Source organism: Opisthocomus hoazin, chromosome Z (assembly GCF_030867145.1).
Source record: "Opisthocomus hoazin isolate bOpiHoa1 chromosome Z, bOpiHoa1.hap1, whole genome shotgun sequence".
NCBI classification, from domain to species: Eukaryota; Metazoa; Chordata; class Aves; order Opisthocomiformes; family Opisthocomidae; genus Opisthocomus; species Opisthocomus hoazin.
The window spans coordinates 59,125,890-59,136,973 of record NC_134454.1 but is presented as its reverse complement, the minus strand read 5'-3'; the positions used below and the strand labels follow the sequence as shown (position 1 = coordinate 59,136,973).

Genomic DNA, 11,084 nt, shown 5'->3' with positions numbered 1-11,084 from the left:
CAGAGGTGTTGTTTACTGTCCTGTGATTACCTAGCTCATTAGTACAAATTTAGTTTCAAATACTTCTGGTTAAACTCAGGACCACTTTACTGCTAAGCTCTCTTTTACTCTCTCCTCATGCAAATTCAAATGCATTACGCACTAGAAGCAGCTATCTATTATTTTCTAGTTCTCTTGTATCTTGCCCCTTAACGCATGTACTGTTAGGAAGCACGTTATCAGTTCAGATTACATTCCTCACAAGCACCACTTTTACTCAAACAAAAGAAACTCAGAGCTTAGCCAGGGAGAAAGGGCTTGAAAAATCCACCAGCAGTGAAAGCCGACTTCTGCTTGGTGGGTGTTGAGACCTACTTACAAATTTCTGCAGTATTAGAGCTTCCTTCAGAGCAAAACATTCTCGGTTCTTATATATGTAAAAGCAATACCAAAAAATGAGGCGATCCTCCCAAGTTCGCAGGCAGGTCTGCCAAAGTCTCAGTGCTGCCATCAGCTTCAGCCACCGTGAGAAAGCTGAAACGAGCGAGGGCAGCGATTAGCATTGCTCCATTTCAGAATCATGCAGATAAGAGAGGAATAAACAGCTTTTACATTGATGCTGCTTGGGAATGTTCTGGGAAGCCAAATCTTTAGCAAGATGCTTCATTTTTATTAACAGAGATTATTAGTTAAAGATTACTAATTAAAAGGCAAGGAAGACTGAAAAAGAAGCACCTGAGATGGGGAAGATGGGGGAGATCTCTTCCACACAGTTTTTCCACAGCAATCAAGGGGGCTGGGAGACAGCCAAAGAGTAAAAGCCCTTCTTGCAGCAGAGAAGAGATTCTTCCAGGGAGATAAAGAAGTTGGAAATATCTTTTCCCTTCTAGAGGCTATTAGAAAGCAGTGCCTTAAATATTACACACACAGTAACTAGAGAATCTGGTCCCCAGGGAGGGTGCAGGAAGGTGAATTAATACTAATCCCAGTACCTAGCTTCTTCTGCAGAGCCAGCTCCACACAGCAACATGGGCTTCTCATTCATACATCCCCCGGCGTCTTCCAGGAGATACCAGATCTATCACCCATCAATGGGGAACAGCCTCTGGTTAGCTAGCAGCTGGTACTTTTTCAAGTTTTCTCTGTTTTTCTGCAACTCTTCCACTGGGTCTGGAAAAATACAATGAATCAGCTCCATGCACGCAAAAAAAAAAACACAAGCAAACAAACAAATAAACAAGAATTCATCCTCTTAGCTGTGTGCGAGTGTCCCCACATTACATGCAGGACTTTGAAAAGGATGCTCATTGTGGAGTTTTTGTTTGCACCGGTCCCACTGTGGGAGCCACTTATATAAGTCATTGTTAAAGTTCGGGGAACATCTGAATTCAAAGACGGGGCAAACCCATTAAATCAGGGATGCCTAGGCTTGACAAAAAAAAGTGCAAACCTCTTTCTCTCCCATAAACAATTCGAGGTATTTTGCCTCTTAGAGAAACACAGCAGCCCCTAGATTCCTTGGAAGTAGAGGAGCTGCTGCATGCGAGAGATCCTGGGTGGTGGTGAACTGTGCGAGGGTGCTGGCCGCCTCTGCCAGGGGCTGGTGAGGCTGAGTGAACAGCACTTACTCGACAGGAGGATCAGCACCTCTGGAAATAGGTGCCTGAATCTCAGAGGGAGTTATCCCCCATGGGGGAGAACCAGCGGGAATCAACAACCTGAACCCTTGTTGAGAATCGGACCCCTGAGGTTAAGCCCTGCTTGGTTACAGGCTCTCAAGGAAGAAACACTGGGCTGATGTGCTGTAAGCACAGTTAAAGTCATCACCAGGACTCTCCCATGATCACACACGCCCCTTTCCTCTGGGGTGTAAAGGCACATTGGCTGCCCAGCAGAAAAAACAGCGCATGGTCCAGAGACCTTCTGGCACCAGCACTGACAACCACCTCAGCAACACTGCTTCTTACAAGGAATCGAAGGACCGAGAGCACCGGACCCACATCACCTCGCCACAGGGTGTTTGACCTAAACCAGGCCGAGGTACTTGGATGGCAGCAACACGTACCGCTGGGCCGTCCTGACCTCGCTCACAGTGGAAAGTGAAAAAACTATCAACAAGATAGGGCTGAGCTTTCAAAAAGCAGGTGAAAACAGATTCGACCACAGGCACTGCTGACATTGTCAGCATGAACGTTTATGATCTCACGTCTGCATGTGCCATGTGTATATGTGTGCACTTGCTACTGCTCGGAACCTGCCTGGAATTGCCCGCAGTCTTCAGAAATGTGCCCTTTGCCCTGTACTAATCATCCACAGGTACAACTGCCAACCAAGCAGGGGTTTATTTCTGTTTAAAAAAAAATAAAGCACCTCATGAAAGAAAAGGTAAATAAAACCTGGGCTCAGTCGCATTTTATGAGGAGTATGCAACACATGGCAGCGAACAGATCCCCAAAAGGCAGAGCCCGGGAGGGCAGCTTGGTGGCCGTGGCTGTGGACTGTCTCACCCCCTCGGTGCGCAGCGAATCTTCCGCACCACACCTCCTCGAGCACGCCTTGTGCCACAGGGCTGTGCGAGACCTCTCCCGCTGCCCCCCTGCCTCGGCCGCGGGGCGGTTGAGGTCGGTTAATCTGGGTTGCACGGGATGTAAGAAACCCTCCCGACGCCCAGTCTCCTTTCATGAACCTGCCCACCTCCACCCGCCCTCCAGCAACCTTGTTGGGGTAAAACCCAGCACAGCACCAAGGACTACGGAACCGCTGCTTTTGGTTTTAAGCAGCAACAAGGACGCTATTAGATATCACCCAGCGTCACGGGTTTCTTCCCAGTTGTCCTTCTGCTATTTTATGCCAGTGCTGGAGCAGGGGGCCTGGCAGCTCCCAGCCGCGTAGGCTGTCTGCTGCGGCACGCTGCGAAGACAACAAAGCGCAATCCCAAAGATGCCAGGAAAGCACCTCGTTGCCTGACCCCAGCGACGCCGTGACACAATCTTTCCTAAAGTCTGCAGTCCCTGATCCCATCAGCTGCTGTCGCAGACAGCCAAATCAAAGGGGACAGGCTGCACATTGTGGTTCCCCGAGAGGCAGTTCATTGAAAATCGAGTTCCAAACTCAGGCTTTAAAATAAATATATCAAGATAAACAGGTTGGTCTTTGTTTCATGCACAACAATCAGCTCGACTGTTTTTTTCTTGTTGTTGATGTTCTTCATGTCTTTAATGTGGGACGCTGTTTCCCGAAGACTCCCCCTGCTCCGAAAACCTGTGCTCTTCTGTCACCTTGGCTTTTTTCTGTCTTTCGGGGTTTGTACTCCCGGGTGACCAGTTCAGCACAGGCTCAGGCTAGCCGCTAAGGCTTCCTCATGGTCAGCCCTGTTCGGCAGCCATTTCACTCTGCCGTGCACGTGCAGTGAATCAGTAAGAGTTGTCAGCATCGGGTAATAGCTCTTCCTTTCCCAAAACGGGTGCACGGCACCCGAGGCAAGGCTAGGGCAACCAGCCCCTGCTCCCGCAGCGAGATGTGGAAGAAACCTCCTCCTTCTACCCAGGGAGGGAGAGAAACACACCAAGGCCACAGCAGCCCGGCCCGGCGAGTGCTGCAGCAGACTTCCTTCTGCCCAAGCGCAGCGTCATCTGGAAAAACGTCATTGCACGTTCCAAGGCAAGAGGGACACAAATTCCGTGCAACTTTCTATCTGAATTAAGCAATCCCCAAAGTCAGCTTTGAACAGCACAGAAACATGCTGTGTTCCGAGTTAGTGGAAGGAAAGTTTTAGAGAAAATTGGGAAATTTGGAGAAAACTGAGACCTGGAGAAACGGCCGGCTGGTGAGAGAAGGCATATTAAAACAAATTCGTCTTAAAAAAACAACATTTAGGTTGTTACGTAGGCTGGGAAAGCATCAGCCGCGAGAGGCTGCAAATTTAATGCATTTCATTTCCACACTCAGGACCATTGTATCACATTCCCTTTCATTTAAGCGAGGAAAAGAAAACCTTCTGCCTTGTGCTTAATTAGTGAAAAAGAATGTGTTGAACTTCGTGCAGGATGTTGAAAAGCAGGTAGCTCTGAACTTACCGATGCCTGGAAACACACAGTTTTTTAAGCACCCTGCCAACATTTACACAATTCGGAACCAGACTCAGACGTGAGTGGGCCACGTATTTTTATCACGAACTTACACATACCTCGCACGTGGCCGCCTGAATTTGTGACCAAGTCTATTTTAATGAAAGATTGTGAAACCAACCTGTATTATTTCAGCCCGTGTCATTCAAGCCTTCTCTTCCTGGAACCGGCGAAGTTCTGCCATTTATTTCAAAGAGATCGGATCACTTCTCTGCTTTCAAAGCTTCCTTTTTCTCCTATTTCTAATTTTTATTTTGCTGTTGGCCTCGAGTGAGTCTGAGCTTGGAATCTGGACCTGGAAAATACCGCATCACTTAGGAGATCCATAAATTAATGTTTACACCAACAGGAAACAAAAGAAAACCAACTGATGGGGGAAAACTGTCCAGAGACCCGCAAGCTTCCACACCAGGGGCTTTCTCCCAAGAACAGAGTGGAAGGGAGGTTCAGACCTAAACCCGTTGGTAACTGGTAAACACGTGGCGGGTGCGGCCGTCGGGGAGGCGGTCGTGCCGCAGACCACCAGCCCCGCAGCGCTGGGTGGGGAAGGCGCCTCCTCGGCCTCCACAAGCAGCCTCTGGGCCCCCTCCCCGGCAGCGCACCAGCCTCCACCACCCTGCGCCGATCCTTCCTGAACCAGTGCTTCCTGGCACGTCTTCCGCGCAGATACAGACTTTGTGTCGGAAAAAAATACCCCTATTTTCGAGTGCCAAAGTTATTAATAATTAACATTTGTAACACAAGACTGGCAGAAACAGTTCGCTAAAATAAAGCCGGGTTTTCTGCTATTATTTTAGGGTTGAATCCAGTCATCGCAAGCCGCTCGGCTTCACGTCCGCAGGGACTTCAGCCCCCCGGCCCGACCAGTTCCGCCGCGAGCTGCGGGCAGCGCGGCGGAGGGGAGGCCGCGCCGGGCCGGGGGGGGGGGGGGGGCGGGGCACGGCCGGAGCTGCCGCCGGGTCTCCCCGCCGCCGGGGCTCGGAGCCGGCTCGCCACCGCCCTCTGGAGGAGCCGGGCCGCCGCGCCGGCTGGGGAGGAGGGAGGGTTCCGCCAGCACCAGGCCCGCGCCGAAGAAGCCGGCCCGCCGACGGCAGCGCGTCACCGGCACGGGCCGGTAACAGAGCGGGAAGGAACCGGAAACAGGCGAGAGAGAAGCGCGAGCTCAGGGAAGGCGCCTCGGGCCGCGCCTGCTCGCCTCGCCCCCTCGCCTCGCCCCCTGCCGCTGCCTCGCGCTGGCTGCGGGGTCGGTGCCGAACCCCGCGCACGCTACGGCCCCGCACCAGCCCTCGGCTCCCAAGCCGACGGGCGCGCCCGGCGGGGCACGCGCGGCGGTGCGGGGCGGTGCCCTCCCCTCCCCCACCGCCGCCGAAGCTGCGCGAGGCCCCACGGCGCGCGGGCATCCCCGGCCTTCCCCCTCCCCGCCGCGCTGGCGTCAGCGCCCTCGCCAGCGTTACGCGGCGCGCGCGGCAGGCAAGCGGCGCGCGGGCGGGGCGGGGCGGGGCGGGGCGGGGCGGGAGCCCCGCTCTCCCTCCTCCCCCCGCCTCGCATCGCGGCGCTCGCTCCGCCCCCTCCCCCCCACGTGTCAGTTTGTTTTCGCCGTCGCCAGGCGACGGTGGGCGGGGCGAGCGCGAGGTGAGGTTATAAGAAGGGCGGCGGCGGCAGGCGCCGGGCAGTGCTGAGCGGTGCGCGGCGGAGGCGGCGGCGGCAGCGGAGCGGGGGCTGGCCCGGCCCCTCCCTCGCTCCCCACGGGCAGCACCGCGCCCCGTCCGTACCGCCCGGCTCCCCAATGGCCGCAGCTCCCTGGGAAGCACCTCGCGCCGCCGCCCTGCCGGTGCCGGAGCCGCGTTGCCGGGCGGCAGCCGCCTCCCCGCGGCACCGCTAGCGGCCCCGCTCGCCTCCGTCTCCGGTAAAGCGCCAGCACCGAGGAAAGGCGCTCCCGCGGCACCGGCCGGGCGGCGCTGGGCCGGCTCTCCGCGGCTGGACGGCGCGTTCCGCCTGCCCCTCGTCCCTCTCTCCCTCGGCGGCGCTCGGGACGGCGACAGCAGCTCGGCTCGACGCCCCGGCGCGGATGCGGTGGGTGCCGGGCGCGGCCCCCGGCGCGGCCCTCGCTCGTCCCGGCCGCCGACTGACGCCGCCGCGCTCTCCCCACCGCAGGCAGCCACCCGGCGAGTGCGAGATGGCGCTCAGCGGCACGCTCCTCCCCTCCATCGCCACCTTCGCGGCGGGCGCCGCGGGCCGCGAGAAAGCGGCGCGGCCCGCGGGCCCCGGCAACGTGAGTATCGGCGTCGCGGCGGCGCGGGCCGGCCGGGACGGGGCGGGGGCGGCGGCGGGGGCCGGCCGGGGCGGGCGCGGCGCGGCGGCGGCGGCCCCGGGGCTGAGCCGTGCCCGTCTCCCCGCAGCGCTGGCGGGAGGAGCTGTCGGAGCTGAAGCGGCCGCCGCCGGCGCTGGCGGCGCGGCCCGCGGAGCCGCCGCTGTCGGAGCTGGAGGCCGCCGCCGCCCTGGGGCCCCGCCGCGACGCTGAGGAGTTCAACGAGCTGCTGGACTTCGACTTCATCCTCTCCAACTCCCTCATGCACCAGGAGCCCCCCGCCGCCGCCGCCGTGGTGGTGGCCCCCCCCGCCGCCGCAGCCGCCGCCACCGCCAGCCCCTGCCCCGCCGGGCCCTTCGCCTACCCGCTACCCCGAACCGAGCCCGCCGGACTCCTCTACGGCGGCGGCGGCGGCCGCGACGGGGCCCCCGCTGCCGGCCCCGCCGCCCCCTTCAACCTGGCCGACATCACCGACGTGTCCCCCTCGGGAGGCTTCGTAGCGGAGCTCATGCGGCCCGACCTGGACCCGGTGTACCTGCCGGCGCCGGCCGCGCTGCCGCCCCTGGGCAGCCTGCAGGGCAAGTTCGTGGTGAAGGCCGTGGGCGAGTACAGCCACCCGGGGCTCAGCCCCAAGAGCGGCCCGCCCCCGGCCGCTGCCCCGCCGCCCGGCACCGAGGGCCCCGGGGCCCCCTACAGCCCGCTGCCGCGGGTCTGCCCCAAAATCAAGCAGGAGGCCGCCCCGCCGTGCACCCTGGCCCCGCCAGCGCCCCACGGGAGCAGCCACCGGGGAGCCCCCCAGCACGACTTCTCCCTGGGCCGCCCGCTGCCCACCCGGACTGCTACTTCGCTGGGGCCCGAAGAGATGCTGAGCGGCAGAGACTGTCTCCCCGCCACCTCGGGGCTGAGCCACCCACCGCTGCCGCTGCCCCCCGGGTACCCCCCAGCTCCTGGTTACCCCACTTTCCTGCCCGAGCAGCTGCCGCCCGGCACGCTCCAGTACCAAGGTGAGTCTTCCTGTGCTGCGGTAGTGGCAGGCACGCTGGGGTGCCCGCTTTGGCGCTGGCAGCGCTGGTGCTCACTGCTCCTTGTCCGCCCCCAGAGCTGATGCCGCCGGGGAGCTGCCTGCCTGAGGAGACCAAGCCCAAGAGGGGACGGCGGTCGTGGCCTAGGAAAAGGACGGCCACGCACACCTGTGACTACGCAGGCTGCGGCAAAACCTACACCAAGAGTTCTCATCTCAAGGCGCATCTGAGAACCCACACAGGTTGGTCCCAGCGGTGGGGTCTGTGGGATGCCTCTGCCGGGGGAGGGGCAGGGGGTGAGTCCCTGGGACAGTTGAAGAGGGGGGAGCACACAAGGAGGTCTAAAGGTAGCAAGTCGTAACCCTTCTCTGCTGGTTTCGGGGCTGTTTTTTTCCTCCCCCCTTGGCTACATGAAGTCCTGTGCAGTCTTTGCTTGTTGGCTCGGCGTCTTGCTTAATGGTTCAGAATGACTCAGATGTGGGAGCGGGTGGGTTTCTTGCCAAGGCAAAGTTTGTTGCTCCGCTCTTGCTATGTGGCTAGCTAATTAGCAGGTAGTTGGAAGTCAGCTGGGGTTTGTTGCTCTTGATGGTGTTGGCCCACTTCTGAGAAGAGAGCAGACTTCTCTCCGAGATGCTGCTTTCTTTGCTCGTGGTTAAGCGCTTCGCACACGCAGCCCTCTTGTCTTGGCTTGCTCTAGTGCAAGAGATCGTACTCCGCTGCAAGCTGGTGTTCCCTTTCTGAGGGAGGGGTGATGGGCCCCTTGCAAGTGGGGCTTTCGACTGCGTCGGCAGCACTGACGGGGTGCCTCTCCTACGCATGGGAGCACATCTTCCTCTGCACTAGCACCAAAGAGGCAGAGTTTAACGGTTGATCGGCTACTGCTAGAATTCGGATAAAATCTGCCAAAGTGTGTATCTGAGCCCGAGGTCAAACTTTAACCTTACAGCTGAATGTGATGTTGCAGTAACTGAGCTTGTGAAAGCAGGTACATCGTGTGCGGTTTTGACAGTGCAGGCATTCCGTAGCCGTGATTAAATAACCTGGGAATTTGCATAACTTAAATCCCTGGAGTGTAAATTTGATTCAAAACTTTCTCCTGAAGAGAGATGGGAAAGGGAGAAACTACTGGTAGCGTGATGGGCTACATCTTTAGCTAATGGGGGGGTACTGCTCAATTATGTGAGCAGTACTTCCCACCTGCCCTGAGCTGGTTATCACTGTCTCCAGTATATGTAGGACCAGGAGTTTGTAATTGGCAGGGAAACTCATCTTGCCATCAACAGTGGTTTTGTTGTAGTGAAGACAGTACGATTGAGTCCTTAATGAGGCTGAGCTAATGAAAACGGTTTCCAGCTGTTTTCTAATTCTAGAGACCTGCAATTATCTGAATACATTATGTCTGCTGAGCTATTTCTGGTTGCTATTTGATCATGTAACATTAGCTGGCAAAAATACACTATTATTGTCTGAACTTCTGTGCTGTGAAGCCTTGTGTGCAAGACAAACCCTGGAAATCAGCATTTTAGTGAAGATTTCAGTGACGCCCATGTTTGGTCGTACCTGTATATCTTGAACAGTCTTACTCTGTTACTCTTTGTAGTTTGCTTGCAACTACTTCAAGAAGCTCGTTGCATTTTCTTTGACATCACCCTTTTTCTTACCCAGGACAAGGTGTGTTAGTGCTTCTTGAAAGGTGGATGTTAGATCTGGTAGCCATGAGAACAGCCTACCTGATGTGGGTTTTTTCTGTGTTTTTTTTAAAGGTGAGAAGCCTTATCACTGTGACTGGGAAGGCTGTGGATGGAAGTTTGCCCGATCCGATGAACTTACTCGTCACTACAGAAAACACACAGGGCACCGCCCGTTCCAGTGCCAGAGGTGTGACAGAGCATTTTCCAGGTCAGACCACCTCGCCTTACACATGAAGAGGCACTTCTAATTGGAAGCAGTGGACCTTTCCCCAACTGCCATAGAGATTCAGTATTTACAGCACAAGGACTGTCTTCCGCAAGATGGGGAGAACACAGTTAAAGCACTACAGATAATCAAGGTGAAGTCTTCCAAAGAGTGGAAAAGAGGGATAATTGCATACAGACGTTGCAACTTTTTTTTAAATATATATACACATTTAAAAGAAGAGAGAACCAAAAACCTTGGGGTCAATGACTGGATCTTCTATCATTCCATTTGTAAATCCAACTTGAATTTCATTTCCGGACTACAAAATGCTAAGGAGTGACTGGAAGTCACGGATATCAGGGTTAACAGACTGTGTGTAGTTCAGAGGGTGGGGATATTACACAGGGAAATGACATTCCCTTAATTTTCTTTCAATGCAATATTAGATGTAAATGTCATCTTGTGCTTTCCTTTTTTTTTTTTTCCTTCTAAAAGCCATTACAATGTTAGAAGAGGAGGAAAAATTCAGGTACAGAATTATATTTTAAAAGCCTATTTCATGGTGCTTAGTGACTGTTGGTTCTAGAGGTACCAAAAACCGGAAGCCAAAGTTCTCAAACTGCTGCATATCTGACAAGGAAATATTTTTGTCTTCCGATTGCTGATTCTGACCTAAATCAGGTAAATAAACCTGGTTTATCTTTTTTTTTTAAAAGAAAATAACTTTGTGCAGACAGTCTGTAATGCACTGTGGTTTTGATGTGCAATAGTTTGTACAATGGTTTATTCCCAAATATGCCTTAAGCAGAACAAATGTTTTCTATATAGTTCTTTACATAGAAATATGTAATATAAATTTAAGCGAACTTTTATTTTGTATATTTGTAAACTACGAAGTAAAAGAACTTTTTGTTGGAATTTGTATTTTGCATATTCAAATGGAAAATAAGTTTTAAATAAACCTATAATATTTTATCTGAATGGCTGCTCTAATTTTTTTTTCTGTGTATGGATGTGTCCAAATAAAGTTAAGTATTTGTTAGTGGTTGAGTTTCCCAAGGCAGGAGGCGGGGAGGGTGGTGGTGGAGGCTTGCTGTCTGAAGACTCTGAAAGGTAGGGTTGTATAAGTGCTGTGCTGCTGTAATGCATGTTTTTAGAGGAAAAGGTGTACTGAAAATTTTCATTCTGAATATCGAATTGCCGCTTACCTCACCTGCATGATGAAACTGTAATTTACCATTAAGGTAACTCAGTCTGAATTATTTGTTAGAGGAGATACATCTGTTGGGGACATTAGACTTTCCATATTTAAAGATAACAAATCCTAGAAAATTTTTTGTAGTGGTCTTTTCAGTGTGGAAGATTGCTACCTTCATTTTCTTGGGTGTCTCAGATAAGCTGGTGTAACCACTCCCATGTGAATGAAGGAAAATCAGCTGAGTAAAGTCACAGAGAATAGACTCAGGGAATGAAGAGTGCGTGCATGGGAGACCTAACAGTAAACTGCATGGTGTTTCTTTTGAAGCCTGCTCTGTCCTGGGAACTCAGTAGTCGGGCAGTATGTGAAGAGCCAAAATTCCCATCGGAATCCTGGTGTGCACATGTGACTCAGGAAGGCTGACCATGCAGTGTCTGCAAACCGGACAGCTGTACACTGGGGAGGTGTGGCTGTCAGGTGCCCAGTGCGCCTTCGGTTGCGCTTGCTCTGCTGCGGTTCAATGCAGCGAGCCTGCTGCCTGCCTCGGGTTG

At 54.5% G+C, this 11,084-nt stretch overlaps 1 protein-coding gene across 1 annotated transcript; it reads left to right on the top strand.

The window, feature by feature from the left end:
* The first annotated feature begins 5,806 nt into the window (after window positions 1-5,806).
* KLF4 (KLF transcription factor 4) lies at window positions 5,807-10,222 on the top strand. The gene is made up of 5 exons (XM_075411654.1): window positions 5,807-6,179; window positions 6,261-6,378; window positions 6,506-7,418; window positions 7,514-7,678; window positions 9,200-10,222. Exons 1-5 carry the CDS (start codon window positions 6,175-6,177, stop codon window positions 9,373-9,375), a joined length of 1,377 nt encoding a protein of 458 aa, XP_075267769.1. The 5' UTR covers window positions 5,807-6,174; the 3' UTR covers window positions 9,376-10,222.
* The last annotated feature ends 862 nt before the right edge of the window (window positions 10,223-11,084 follow it).